We start from the raw sequence: 14,504 nt of genomic DNA, 5'->3' as shown, positions 1-14,504 counted from the left end.
AGCGTGAGGGATGGCAGAAAACAAGGGGGTGTGCTAACATCTGAGATTTATTGGGGAAAATGAAAGGAGGTTGTTTGAAGTGTGTTTAAAAAAAGATCTGCCAGGAAAAACAAACATCCCTGGCTGACAGTCAAAACTGCACTCTCAGCATAATGTCTTTGATGCAAAGGCTAAGTGTGTCATCCCCCACACCCCCCAGCAGTGCGTGGTGGGACAGTAACGTAGCTTTTAGATAAGAAATCATTAAATGTTGAGCTGTCTTGCAACGGTGAGGGGGGCGGGGGGAGAATGAGGTTGAAAATATCATGGTTAGGCCTCATTAAAAAGATACCTGTCTTGGCCAAGGAGTTTTTGATCTCTTCACAATTACTCCCGTTTCACCAGGATCTTTGGGTTGTGGGAGGTTTTTTGTTTAAATAAACATGGCTGGTCTGCACATATTTGATGTGTTTGTATTAAATGGGGGGCCCAGGAACAAGATTTACCCTGTCACCTGAGAAAAGCAGCATTTTTCTTGGAGCAGCATCTACTGCCTCAGCAATATGCTCTGCTGCCAGCACAGCAGACACTACTCTAACAGAACACCTCAACCCAAATCCCCAGTGTTTCTTGCTCTTCTTGTCCTACTTCAGGGAACCTTACAAAGGCTCCTTTCTCCTACACTACAGTCACTGCTGCGCTAATCTGGGCACAGCACAGTTCTGCTGGCACACGTGCCTCATCCCTTGCTGTTCTGTCCTGGCCTCATGCAGGTTTGGCAGTGCCAGGTTTGACCTTTAGCTGGACTGCAGGTTTTGCAGGTGTCTGTAGCTACTTTTTCAGAAGAGAGAATAGTTCCTGACTCTGTCCTTCTTCTGATGGCAGGGGAAGAAGTAGCCTTGGTATCACACAAGGAGGCGGAACTTAGACACTTGATTTTGGCACAGTGATCACTCTGGATGCTTTTGTATATAAGAACTGTAAGGTTAAATAGGGGCATGGGTTCAGAGGAAGAGTAGACTGGAATACCTGGGAGAACATGAGAGATTAAGAGAAGTGGATTTGGACAGAGTTATATTATGCTTCCATTCTAGCCCGTCCTTGAGTTAACATTTTTCATGCTTCCAATAGCTATGCCCCATCAGGGGCTTTTGGGTGCCAAATACAAAGCAGATACATCTCCCTTCAGACTGATCTGCAGTCCCCAAAAACCAGCTGTGTGAGCAGCAGGCCTGCAAGGTCTCATTTCATATTGGTTTGGGTCTTACAGGTTATGTCTGCTGTCTTGTAAAGTGCAGGCACCAAGCAAGACCTGCAGAATCTCTCTCTCCTGTATCAGCTCTGTGATTGCCAGCAAGGGCTGAATGCTGCAGGCTACTCCTCAGTAAGGAGGACAGGATTCCTCTTCTCTATGCAATGATGTATTTTGGTGAAACTTGCAGGTACTTTGCTATTACTCTGGGGAAACTGAATTGAAATGTGTGGAAAGTTAGCTATGGCAGTGTTGGATGAGCTTCAGTGCCTCAAGTACTGGGCTACAGTCCCCACCAGCACTGAGCCTGGCTGTCAGTTTCTCAGCCTCCACCAGTAACATCCCAGGTTGTGGGAAATGATTTCCAGTCTCACCCTCTGCAGGTAACTCCCCTCAATCCCAAGTGGCGTGTGCCTGGGCCGTGGTACACGTCACAGATGTTGCTCTGGTCCCACCTGGGTTTTCTCCCTGAAGGAATTCTGTATTTCACAAGTACTGTCTCCAATGTAAAAACATAAACAAAAGCCAAACTATGCCCCACATGGGTGTTGTCTCAGCTATTGGCAGTGCTCAGAGTTACACTATCTTTAATGCTGTTGCTAAAGTGTCTTGCTGTTGGAGATGGTGTGAACCAGCCCCGTTTTGCTGAGTGTCTCTTTTTGTTCCAGGAGTACTGACATGGTGAATATCCACAAATCTGCAGTGCCTGTACACACCTTTTCACACATAACCATAAAGTCTCCAGAGTCTTTCTCAGCAGTATTGGGGCTTTTCCAATATTTGGGAGCATGGTTCTCCATTGCTGGTTGGGGTTTCTTTTGTTTGTAGTTTGTTTTTTTTTTTTGGTTGGTTGGTGGTTTTGAAGCTTCAGCTGCTGGAATCCAGGGGTTGCACAAGAGTTTTTCTGTCCCTCAGAGAAAATTCCAGACATTTCTAATTCTCTTGATTGTACAGGAAAACTGGAAAATACTATTTGAAGCTACCTGAAGGATTGGAACCTGTGAGGAAAATGAAAGGAACCCCCAAATTACTTTGTTTAAGATCTTCTCCGTCCCTGCATCCCCATGGCTCTTGAGCAAAATTGGCTCAGGGATGCTAGGGGAGGTAAATGGTAATTTGCATCTAGACAGTTCTGGCCCTCCTTTGATTGACTCCAAAGGAATTATGTATCTTCTCACGTACAAAGTCCTCCACACTCCTGCCTTTTCTTCCGTCTCTGCAGGCATCTCTGGCACCCCCACTCCCACTCTCTGTTTGATCAAAGCTTCCCCTCTTCTCCTTTTATCATTTTTGCCTGCTTTAGACTCTCTGCCTCCTCTGCTGCAGCGCATGCCCAGAGCCACCTTCCAGCCAAACATAATTTGAGTTCCCTGTGCCTTTTCCATCAAGAGCTTTTAAATGGGAGAGCCAGGCTCTGACGCTCATCTCCTCTGTTCAGTTCACACTGTTTAATACATGCAACTGGGCACACAGGTAAACCTGGCATACCACAAAGCAAATGGGAAAGTACAGGTATTTCTGATATTCAATGTACAAATGTTAAATGAATGCCTGGGGAAGAAGAAGGCATGCCCATACCACACATCCCAAGCACTGGCCTCCAGCTGTTTCCAGCTCAGGACCCTCCTGGTCTGGATGTGTAGAGCTGTCCCACAAGAGAGGAGAGGCCATCTCAGGAGAAACTCAGAGTAGAGTCTGAGAGCTGGCTGTGGTCTTCTCCCCTTCTTTTGCAAGGTTTTGAAGGGTAGACTGGGGAGATGAGCCTTGTGTTGTCTGTAGGGTAGGAATAGGGCTCCTGTTTTGTCATGGAAAACTACTTGAAAAGCCACAAGCAGAGCATGATGGGCAATGCCAGAACCCACCTGCACTTGGGGTTTCAGTGCTTCTAATTGGCCTTGCCATGGCCTGGTCTCTTCTGTCTATGGAGCCTTTTTCTGCACTACAGTTCATTGACAGGAGAAAGACAAGTGCTTTGTGATCCAAACCCTCTGCCAAAGCCCCTGGGGCAGCCACGGATCAACACCTAGTACCTGGATGGATAGATGGATGGATGGTGGATGGATTGATACAGCCTGACTCCTGACTGTGTGTTATGCCTCGTGGCTTCCCACACAACTTGTACACCACCCTGCAGCCCCCAGGATTGGAACAGATCCACTTGGCACCATGGTGTTCAGCTACTTAAAATGTATCAAGGAATGAGTTAAAGAAAACAAAAGCAACACACAACCACCCCATGTCACAAGATGGCTGTAACAGCTCCCAGCAGCACTGACACTGCACCATGGTTGTTTGAGGTTGTTGTATATTTTTTCCCAGGATCACAGGGACCTGCGTGATAAGGTGCTGGTGTGATCCACCCTTCTACTCCAAAATGAGGCTGCTATCACCTAAATTCCCCACAAAGTATGCCTACCCAGCCTATTCTTACAAACCTCCAGTGATGGAGACTCTGGTGCTTCCCCAGGCAATCTACTTGAGTAATTAACTGTCTGTTCTGTTAGAAAGCGTTTCATAATGTCTAACATCAATCTTGCTCCTTGCAATTTAAACCCCATTACTCCTCGCCCTATTTCCCAGTGGAATCAGCAAACGATTGATTCCTGTCCTCCTTGCATCACCCTGTGCCCCTATGAGAGAAAGTCTTGGGCCAATTTATGACATTGCCTCTGCCCACAGAGATGGCTCTCCTGAGCACGGTAACATCAGCACAGGGGAAAACAGAAAACAAGGATCTTTTGGGGCTGGAGATTGGCACAGAGCACTGATAGAAATGAGACCCCTAAGAAGCACCTGGGCTTGCGACAGCTGGCTATGAGCCCAAAGCAGGGGAGCGAGGCAGTAGGATGGATTTGCAGCATGTGCCCCCTGTGCTGTCCTGCTGCACCGGGGGTGTCTGTGGCATGGGTGCTTGGGGGCTGCAGGGGGCAGAGAGGCTGGGGCAGGCGGGGAGAGCAGTTGCAGCTGCACCAGTGAGACTTGAGGTGACAGGGGAGAGCTTTGACCCATTGCGAGGGACCCCTCCCCATCCAGACTTGGCCTCCTGTCCCCATCCCTGCCTCGGGTGCCTTCCCACACCCCCCACCCCCCATCCTCTGTCCCTGCAGCCTGTGGGGCTGCCCCATTGCGTCTGGCCGTGCCACCGATATGCGTCACCTTGCGCAACCGGAGCGACGCGGCCCCCCGGGGCCGACCTTCGTCACCTCGGCCCCCCATACAGACCTTCTCCTTTAAGCCTAGCTCAGAAATGACCATGCTGATCCCTCCCACCTGCCCGCTCCCCCTGGCCCGGCCCTGACGTCAGGGGAAGGCGTGCGGATGCGTGTGTGTTCGAAGCGCACATCATACACACATCAGATACCGCAGATCCATCAGCAGGCAGCCGGAGGAAGCCCCCCGGAGCCGGGCTGCGGGCGACACCGCTGCTCCTCGCAAGGTAGCGGGGCAGTGTCCGGCCCCGCCGAGCACCGATGCTCTGCAGAGCGCAGCTCCAAGGAGCCCGTCGCTGCTAAGGAGGTGAGTAAGGGGAGGCACAATGGCCATCTAGCGTGCCCGGGCTATTGTAGCTGGAGGTTAAACTTCACGCACCACCTTTTCCTTTCAAACCTGCTTTTTCCTTTTGACGATGGAGAGGTGCGAGGGTGAAGCGTGACTTCCCTGCGGTTTGGTTATTCCCTACCAGCCTCAGGAACAATAACTCCCCTGGGGGTGGCGGCGGCAATGTTGCACGTCTGCTTTGGCTGGGGGGCAAATAATCCAGGGCTTTGCCACGGAGGTCTGAGCTCAGCTGGGACCCAGCTCTCTGATTGCTGGGTGAGGGGAAGGCAATTTGTGAAAAATCCGTCTTATTAAAGCAGACTAATAATGATGTGGCTTGAATTGGTGTTTCTTTGGGACTGGCTGCGCTATTCCTGCTGATGGCAAGTTAGATCCACAAAGGAGGAAGGAAGGACACAGAGGAAGATGTTTGTACCACGTCTTTGAACACTCTGCTAATTAAAAAATAAAAACCTACACAAGAAAACAAACAGATCCCACAAACTCGGTATTTGTGATGATTTTGCATATATGCTTAAAAGGTAAATCAAGCTTCCATGATGGTTTCTCTCCTTGCTTCTCCTCTGCATCTCTCAGCCTGCTTGCTCTCCCCCATGGCCTCCCTGAGAACTGGGCAGCCCAGCACTGACTAGGGGAGCTTTTTATAATCAATCCATAAAGGTGACATTCATATTTTAGCGCTAAGCAGGCTGTATCGTAGGCGAGACTATCTCAGCAAAGATCTCTGAAGTTGGGAGTGTGATTGGCTTAGCTGGGGAGGGGACGCTGTCAGTGTGCATTCCCCAAAAACCGCCTAGTTTTATTTTTCCTATAGTAATTTGTCTCAGCAAAGGGGTTTGTAACACTCAGGGTAGATGAGAAAATTGCTTTGCTTGGTATTTAACTCTTAACAGCATGATCTGGTAACCAAAAAATGGGAGCAGGGGGGAGCTGAGAGGCTTTCATTAGCATCGGACAGAGACAGCATTTATAAAAACCTGCCAGACGCCGAGGCTGTGAGCCTTCTCCAAGGAAGGGAGGATGGAGAACCATAGCCCAGCGAGTGCTGTGATGGCCCTCTTCATGGTAGCCGCTGCCTGGAGCCATCCTTGTTCCCCAGCTTGTTCCTGACCTTCATGGCAGCCCCCCTGGGATCTCTGCTGGCCACCATGTTTTTGTTGGGTCCCTCGGCAGGTGAACATGCCAAGCAGCTGAAAAATGGGATTTTTGTTTTTACATCGAGCCCTGGGGACACACTCGTGCGTCTGGAGGGGTGTAGCTCTTCTCTGTTTCAGCCTGTGTCTAGACAAGCTGGGTCTGGGGGGGCATCAGGCTCCCCGAGGATGGCAGCGGGCCAGAGCATTGCTTTCCCTGCTTTGTGGGGTGAGAAGATGGCTACTGGCAGCTGGCTGTGGAGATGGGGTCTTTTTGACATACAGAGACCTTTTTTTCTATTGGGGTGGATTGAGAGGGGTGGTAAACCTGACTCCTAAACTGAGGCCACTGGTAGTTGCAAGGGGTGGAGAAAACATGATGGCGAGTGGCATGGAAGAGCCCGGGCAGAAGATTGCTGGAAAAGGCAGCTGAGGGAAAATATTCAGCTCCTTGGGTGGGGTGGGGGGAGCAGTGGCACTCGGGAATGTTGTGGCAGACAGCATCTGAGCTGGGGATTTACAAAGAGAAGCAGCGGCGTGAAAGGGAACAGCCCATAAAGGCGACGACAGGCCAGCTGAAGGGTCACGTCCACAGCCGGAGCGTGACGGCCGCCAGCAGAGCGGCCACCCATCCTCCCATCCATCCTGGGCATCCCGGGGATTCCAGCGAATGGGAAGGAGCACAAAGAAGCCGCACGGGAGGGCCGACTCACCGAGGGCGATTAAGCTAATTAAATACGTATTCCCCGCCTGGGTGAGGGACGTGTGAGGGGTTTTTCTTCGCTGCTGCTAATGAACGGGGAGTAGCGGACGGGGGGCTGGTGCCTCTTCAAAAGGCTCTTTCCCCCCTTCTAGGAGACCTTGAAAGGCTGTTTAGTTAAACAAGGTCACAGCCAGCACCCAAGTCAATGTGTTTGGCTTTAAAGAGGGGGAGAGAGACAGTGATTTTATTTGATAAACCGCAGACCTTTCAGTCACTGGGGATGAATGGGGTACTTGGATCTTGAGATAAAAGCTGATGTGTCTACTGCCTGTCTGCCTTAATTGGCCTGGGTTTCCTGCCTTAGCCTCCGAGCGCTCCCAACTGTCAGCTTTGCCAGCTCAGGAGCCTGCCCTCCGAAAAATATAAAAGCAAAGCTGGCTGCTGCTGCCAAAGGAGACCCTGTCACCAGAGGGCTCTGGAGTTTGGCTCTGAGATGGTTTCTTTGGGTGGGGGGAAGGCAGACAGGGTGGTAGGTGTTTCTTATGAAGAGCATCCTTCCAGGGAGCCCTGGGCTCGATGCTGCTCACACACCTCTTTGACTTGAAGGATGGTCACCCTGGGAGACCCTTGGAGCAAAGCCACCAAGGGGAGACAGGGAGGAGCAAGGTGGAGGTCCAGCAGTGATGGTGGAGAGGGGTTATGCTGGAAAGGCTTCCCATGCCCCACGACAGAGCTGGGCTGCTGCAGCCTCTCCTCTTCTTCAAAGTGACCCGGATTTCATCCCTGTACTGTATATATGCGTGGAGTGGACACAGTGTCGTGGGTGGTGTTAGCCAGGTCAGGAGATTCCTGGGGTGGAGAGAGATGCTCTCGTGCCCCACAGGGGTTCTCATGACCACGGGAGATGGAGGAGAGGGTGAAAATGCCTCCTGTGCCCAGGTGCTTCCTCCTTGTCACCTGCTGGGGCTGCGATGTGGAGAAAGGGTTGGGGAGATGATGGTGGGATGGAGCACAGGAAGGAAAGGAGAGAACAGAAAGGTTTTTCCTGACCTCGGGCTGGGCTGGGAGGGGAGGAGATACTGGCAAGGATATGCTTGTGTCCCCTGTCTTCTCTCAGCCCACCTTTGCCCTGAGTTTAATTTCCTCAGTCCCTTTGTTTGCTGTGGGGATTTCAGTGAGGTAGGAGGTAGGATACTGCTCTGGAGTCTCACGTGGTGCCAAGTCCTCAGCTTCACCAGCACCAGCAAAACCAGGCATTCAGCCACTGGGCACCAAGGCTGACCCACAGAATTGGGATGCTTGTTCCAGATGCTGAAGAGGGGCAGAGTGTGCATGCTGGTTGTGGGAGACAGCTTTGGCATAGCTGCAGGACAGGGGGCCCTGCTCCAGCCCCTGCTCCAAGCAGAAGTTAGAGCAGGCAGCTCAGGGACGTGTCCGGGGGATGCATACCCCTAAGGATGGGGATCCCACAGCCTTGCTGTGCCCTCTCCCTGTGCTTATCCCAGTAAGATGCCATCCCACATCAGGGTTCCCTCCCACATCCCCATGGGCCAGTCAGAGCCCCCCCCAGAGTGCCTGTGAGCGATCGTGTCCAGCTTGTTCTCCCACATGGAGCAAGCTCAGCTCCTGGGGGCAAACAGCAGCCCAGGAGGGCACCCTCTGCTTCTGTCCTTGGCCCTTGGGATCAGATTGTCTACCTCCTCAGTGATGCCCAGCATGCTACTGTTCTTGACCACTCCTCGTCCTCCAAACCAGGGAGCCTTCCAGGGCACCTGAACCTGGGCTGCTCCCACAGGTGAACCTGGAGCAAACCCACTCTTGGTTGCCACTTCACCAGCCCACAGCATTTTTTTCCTGCAAGGCTCCCACTCCTGCACACCCCTTCCCCTTTGCCTCTTACTTTTCTTTAGCCTCTGGGAAACTTCCATTTTTCCAGCCCCTTATGGATGCCAACCAGCTCCCTCAGCATACTAATAGTTTGCTCCAAGCATCGTTATTCAGGTTAAATACCCTCCATTGTCCCTAATCTGGTGGGGGAATGGAAAGGCCTTGTCAGTGAAAGCACACACAGAGGAGGTACGTCATGGTGAGGCCATTTTCATAGTGGCGGCTTCATGATGTGGCAGAGAACTGAGGGCCACTCCCCCCAAACCATCCCATTCCTACAGCCCTGCTTCCCCCAAATAATCCCACTCCTACAGCCCTGACACCTGCTGGGAAGGCGATGGATCCTGCATTTTGCTGGCCTAAAGTGGCCAGACTGCTTGCTAGCACAGGCAGGGAGGTTGGATGGGGACACAGATGGGGGCACAGACGGGAGCCATGAAGCCGCTTGATGTCTGGCCTGGCTTTGGGGTGTCTCATTTGGGTGTTCCCTGAGCCTCTCCAAGCTCCACAGATGTGGGGGAAGGAGAGGTGAGCCTGAGCCTGGGAACGGGGGAAGGGGTTGCTGAGCCATGGTGTAGGGGAAAGAGATGCTGAACCTGGGCATGGGGGTAGGAGATGCTGAGCCTGTTGGGCCAGGAGCCAAGGAGCTTCTCTGTGGGGTGGGATGTGGAGCAGAAGACAAGCACGCATGCTCCAGTTGCTTTGTGGCAGAGGGGAGCCACTGAAGCACAGGAAGGGTTTGGTGTGGGGGTAGGTGGGGAGCCAGCGAGAGGAGAGACATTTTGGAGGGGTTTGTGGCTGTGACTGGAAGTCATCTTGGAGGGCAGAGGAATATGGTGGCTTCTGTCTTGGGGTAGGACTCCAGTGTGGGCTGTGCCGCCTGGATCTGAAGGTGAAGCTCTGCAAGGCTGAGAGGGGGCAGCTGAGTCCCAGATGGGCAGCATCCAATGGCAGCATCCAAGCTGGACTGGTAGCAGTGGGGATCCAGTGGCAGGCAGACCCCCTGGCAGGGGAAGCAAGCAGAGGTGGGTGAGGGGAGCAGAAATTGCCTAGTCCCTCCTTGAAACTTTGGCTGCTCTAGAAATCTTTTTCCATGTCCTTGGTGCCTGCTAATTTCAGAGTGGAGGTGACCCCCTTTTGCACATCCCCCCAGGGCCTTCGTGTCTCAAGGGGCCACAGTGAGTCAGAAAACAAATTAAATATTCTCTGGGTTTCCTGGTGTGTGCAGGTGTCATCCCAAAAGATGCTGCATGCCCCAGTGGGGTGGAAAAGGGCTGAAGTGGGTGGTGGGGAAGGGGATGGTAAGTCTATAGGATGTCAGGCTCCGCAACTCTGAGTGATGGGAAAACCCCCAAGGCTGAGGAGTGATGGAGATGGGTGAGCCCCCTCACCTAGCACACCCAAAGAGAGGTGCACCCAAGCAGACACTGGTGTGGGGCACCCCAGGACAGAGGCACCAGTGTCAGATGCAGCGACTGATTGGAAATCATCAGAGCAAAGGCTTTCTGAGCAAGTGGCTGCAGTGCTGATCATGCATCTCACTGGGAGGCTTAGAAGTGCCCAACCCCTCCAATTTCATGCTGGGGTGCTTCAGCAAGGACAACAGTGCCCACAATTGCTCTGACAGGACACCTTTGTGGGGTTTCTTCCCCTTAGGGCTTTAACTCCTTGCAAACTGCATGATGCCAGCCAAAAACTGGAGCCTAATGATGGCAGCAACAGGAGGTTGTGCTTGGGTTGTGGCTCACTGAGGTGCTGAAGGGGTGTGAGGGCTGCTAGCAGCCCCATCACAGCCTACTGGTGTCCCTTCCTGTACAAATGTGCCACTGGCTGGGGCTGGAATTTGGTCCTAAATCCTATAGGGCTGAGGCAACCTCCTCTGCTGGGGAGACCTCAGACCCCTGGCCTTGACCTACCTATTGTCTCAGCTTTTCTCCTTCACTCTTTTATTAGAAATCTCAGGCTGGGACAAGTTCTCAAGAGTCTGAGACTGGAGACCCAGGCATGCTGGCACTGCATGGGCATCCTTCCCAAAATGGTCCCTGCTGGTGGCAGCTCATGTTCCACTGCTTCTTTTCCCAGGCTGTGCTTTTTAGTGACTTCATCTCAAATATATGGGATTATCCTGGTAAATGAGCCACAGACCAGGCTCTTCCCTTGGGATTGATTTGCTGGAACATCTCAGACTTCCAGGGGCAATTCCTAGTGTTGGGGGTTGGTGTCCAATACAGAAGTCTGGCAGCATGCTGCCTGCTCCCACAGATGGCTGGGAGCAGAGGGGCAATTCCTGACAGCAAATTGTCCCTGCCAAAAGCCCCAGAGAAGGGCCTGTAACCCCCGCCTCCTTTTGCTCCCCAGGTCACCAGCAGTAGACCCGCACGCCCGGGTGTCCTTTCTCCTGCCGCCCGCCCACCTGCCCCCAAAACGGAGGAGCCCGCTGGTCCCACCATGTCTTCGGACCCCAGCGCCCCGCCAGCGGTGCCACCGCTGCACTCCCCCAAGTCACCAGTGTGGCCCACCTTCCCCTTCCAGCGGGAGGGCAGCCGCATCTGGGAGCGAGGCAACCTCCTGCTGCGGGACCTGCCCAGCCCCCTCCCCACCAAGAGGACCAGGACCTACTCGGCGTAAGTACCTGGCTTGCGGGTTTGGGACCGTCCAGTTGAGCTAAGCAGGGGCTGTGGTCACCTGCAGTACCTGCAGAGCCCTTTACACCGGTGCACTTTGCCAACGCAGCGCCCGGCATTGCTGCACACACCTGCCAAGGGTGCTGCGGGTGGGTGCCGTGTGCTCTCCCAGGGGGCATCACGTGTTCATAGCAAACCTCTCCCTGTGCTGCCCCCCGGGTGAGTGCCACCAGTGAAAAATCTCCTTCCCTTTCCTCCTGCAGGACGGCACGTGCCTCTGCCGGTCCCGTCTTCAAAGGCGTCTGCAAGCAGTTCTCTCGCTCCCAGGGACACGGATTTATCACCCCTGAGAATGGCACAGAGGACATTTTCGTGCATGTGTCTGAGTAAGTCCCGGGGTTGTGTGGAGCCAGAACACCCTGGGGGAGCCATGCCAGCATGGGGCTGGAGACTTGTGGGCTGGGGCATGGATGTCTCCATTGGGTGGGAATGGGGCTCTTCCTGTCCTCTACCCCTCATCACCTGTGGGTTTTCTTTCCCAAGGCACAGCTGGTGGGTCGGGTGCCTTCCTTGGTTCTGGGTGGTCTGGGGCAGGGGTCTGTCTTTTGGCCACAGCCCCACCATCTCTCCTTTCCTCTCCCACAGCATCGAGGGGGAGTACGTCCCAGTGGAGGGGGATGAGGTGACGTACAAGGTCTGCCCTATCCCTCCCAAGAACCAGAAGTTCCAGGCGGTGGAGGTGGTCCTCACTAACCTGGCGCCGCACACGAAGCACGAGACATGGTCTGGCCAGATCATCGGCTCCTAGGCGCCCGGAGGGCCGCCAGCCACTCAGCCCCATGGAGCAAGCCTGTCCGGCCGCTCGCAGGGGGCGTGGGGGGAGCCGAGGCGGTGATGGGGCCGGGGCTGCCCCCAAACTTGCAGGCGTTTGCGTTCAGTGTCTTTTATAAGGTTACGGTTTCCTTTCTCTGTGTGTGTTTGTAAGTGTCTGTCGAGGGGGACAGGGGAAGCAGAGCCCTCCCTGGCCACTCCCAGCTCTGGGGGCAGCACCGAGCCCCATGTCCCCTATTCCTTGCCCCCTGAGGCCATGGGGAACAGAGTCCTCCAGCTGCCCTGGGCTGAAGCAGGTGCTGAGAGCAGGAGGGGGCACGGGGAGGCTCATCCTCCTGAATCCCACTCTGGCAAGATGGGCATCCCACTTGGTCTACACTGGGACATGCCCTGAGGCAGGGGCAAAACAGGGCAGTGTGGGATGACAGATCACTGTGCAGGATCTGGGTGTCTGAGACCCATCCCCATCGCTGGCAGCTCACAGCACCCACCTGAGCCACATCCCTCCATCATAAGATCTCAGGTCACCGGTACCACGAGGAGGTGAGTGACTTATAGGAAGCAAAGATTTAGTTTTACAAGACTAACAGCTGCTGGCAGGGCTCTGGGGGCACTTGTTGCTGTGCCTGGGGGGCTGCACCTGGGCATGGGGCAGGGGGGCACTTGGCACCTCTGTGCTCCCCACCACTGCTGGGCCAGTAGTGTGCTTTTCTTGGCTCGGTGCTGACATGGTTTTGGGGAGATGGCCACTTTCTCCTCCTCCCCTTGCCTCCCCAGCCCCCTGGGGACCCCTCTTCCCATGCGTGCGCGCGCGCGTGTGTGTGTGTGTGCATGTTTGTAGCTTGCTGGGGTGGTGAGAGGCTGAGGGGTCTGAGTAGCCTCAGCTGTGGGGCGAGCACAGCCACCTCCTCCCCAGCCCCTCAGTGTAGGCAGGGTCTCGTATACAAAGCACAAACTTAGTTTTTGGTCTTCTCCGCCATACCCTGGCCAGGTGGGCTCCCACAGCTCCAGGGAGGGACAAGGATAATGTGCACTGGGCTGGTCCTGAGCTGATTCCAGGGGAACAGCACCTGTGCTGATGCTCTGAGAATTACCAGCATCTTAAAGGATTTATTTCAAAGCAGGGTTGGGAACAGTGGGGTGCCAGCAGCCCCCCTGAGCAGGGCAGGAGGTGATAGCCAACTCCTGGGGCACGTGCTCAGCGGGAGGTGCCAGCACTGCTGGTCCTCAGCATGGACAGAGGGGGGTGTTTGCCACCTTCCTTGCCACCGCTGTTGTTGAGAGGGATAAGCGGGGAGAGGAGTGGGGCAGGGCTGGTGCCGTGCAGGACAGCTGGGCCTTGTGGATTTGGGAGGACCACCACATGCTGCCCTAGACCAGGCTAGTGTGGGAACTGCCCTGGGACCCTCTGACCCATCTCACTGCCAACTCAAAGCCTGGCTCTTCCAGGGGCTGTGGCAACCCTGGCTCAGGCTCCAGGCATACCCAGGAAATGCAGTCAGCTTGGCCAAGGCAAACTGATTTTCTCTTTCTCTTTTTTTTTTTTTTTTGAAATAAACTAAAACCCTAGACTCGTTGTTGTTGGTTTTACAACTCCAGTGTGGTTCCCGCCTGTCTGACCATGTGTCAACCTTTGTAACATTGGCAATAAACCATTAAAAGTGAGTTTCCCATGAGCCCTGCCCATCCTGGTTTTTTGTCCTCTGTGTGTGTGTCACAGCGGGGATGCTGGTGATTCTCTCAGGTAAAGGACCTGGAGCACCCAGGGATTAATCCAGACATCAGAACAGATTCATCCACCTCCGCACAGTATGTCCTGGGTGGCTGGGAGTGCTCCAGCCTTTGCTCACGGGGAGCACACTGTGAGCCTGGGACGGGAGGCTGCTGCTCACCATGAGGGGTGACCAGGACCGAGGCTGGTCCCTCACTCCTGTGGGCATTTTGAAGTGCGGCTGACTGCCGTCTGGCTGCCTTTCTCCCCCACAGCCCAGCACAAAGCACATGCTGCCTCCAACTGCTGTGTGTTGTGGCTTTAATAGGATTGATTTTAATTTTTTTAATATATGTATCTATGTATTTAAATATATTTAACAGTTGGTATCAGCCAGACAGGAGCTGCCCATCTTGCATGGATATGGAGCCACATAGCAAGACAGTCCCGGGCGTGGGGCCTGCCACACCTGATCACTGTCATGCACAGGGAGAAACCCCCACTTACTCTGTGGGCACCCACCGTGACAGGAGCATCAAAGGGGTCCCAAGGACAGGTGTGAACCGTCCCCTAGGCATGGGGCTCCCATCCCTGTATCATCCCTGCCTGCAAAAGCACAGCACAGGCAGCCAGGGTTCTCAGTGGCCCTGCTTGAGCAGGGGCGTGGGACCAGGAATCTCCAGAGGTCCCTTCGATCTCAACCATTCTGTGGCTCTGAGACCCTGGGGCTGCCCCAGCTACTTCTGATGCCACCATCCTCCTCATCCCTCTTGGCCTCTTGGGTCTCCAGGTGGGAGATGCCCTCAACTAGCCCAAGCTTGGTATA

The 14,504-nt window shown here is 54.1% G+C and overlaps 1 protein-coding gene across 1 annotated transcript; it reads left to right on the top strand.

Annotated features, from left to right (window-relative positions):
- The first annotated feature begins 4,493 nt into the window (after nucleotides 1-4,493).
- On the top strand, nucleotides 4,494-13,643 carry CSDC2 (cold shock domain containing C2). Its single transcript, XM_017827693.1, has 4 exons — nucleotides 4,494-4,747; nucleotides 10,871-11,136; nucleotides 11,400-11,522; nucleotides 11,782-13,643. The coding sequence occupies exons 1-4, from the start codon at nucleotides 4,550-4,552 to the stop codon at nucleotides 11,942-11,944; spliced, it is 750 nt and encodes a 249-aa protein (XP_017683182.1). The 5' UTR covers nucleotides 4,494-4,549; the 3' UTR covers nucleotides 11,945-13,643.
- The last annotated feature ends 861 nt before the right edge of the window (nucleotides 13,644-14,504 follow it).

The sequence above is a fragment of the Lepidothrix coronata genome, unplaced genomic scaffold, assembly GCF_001604755.1.
Source record: "Lepidothrix coronata isolate B3197 unplaced genomic scaffold, Lepidothrix_coronata-1.0 Scaffold141, whole genome shotgun sequence".
NCBI classification, from domain to species: domain Eukaryota; kingdom Metazoa; phylum Chordata; class Aves; order Passeriformes; family Pipridae; genus Lepidothrix; species Lepidothrix coronata.
The sequence above is the reverse complement of the archived record's forward strand: the minus strand, read 5'-3'. Positions and strand labels throughout refer to the sequence as shown.

Bases quoted from the DNA above. Each gene is read 5' to 3' on its own strand.
- CSDC2 (XM_017827693.1), top strand. From the start codon at position 4,550: ATGCGTGTGTGTTCGAAGCGCACATCATACACACATCAGATACCGCAG. The intron at 11,137-11,399 runs GTAAGTACCTGG...TTCCTCCTGCAG, and splicing joins AGGACCAGGACCTACTCGGC to GACGGCACGTGCCTCTGCCG. The intron at 11,523-11,781 runs GTAAGTCCCGGG...CCTCTCCCACAG, and splicing joins ATTTTCGTGCATGTGTCTGA to CATCGAGGGGGAGTACGTCC.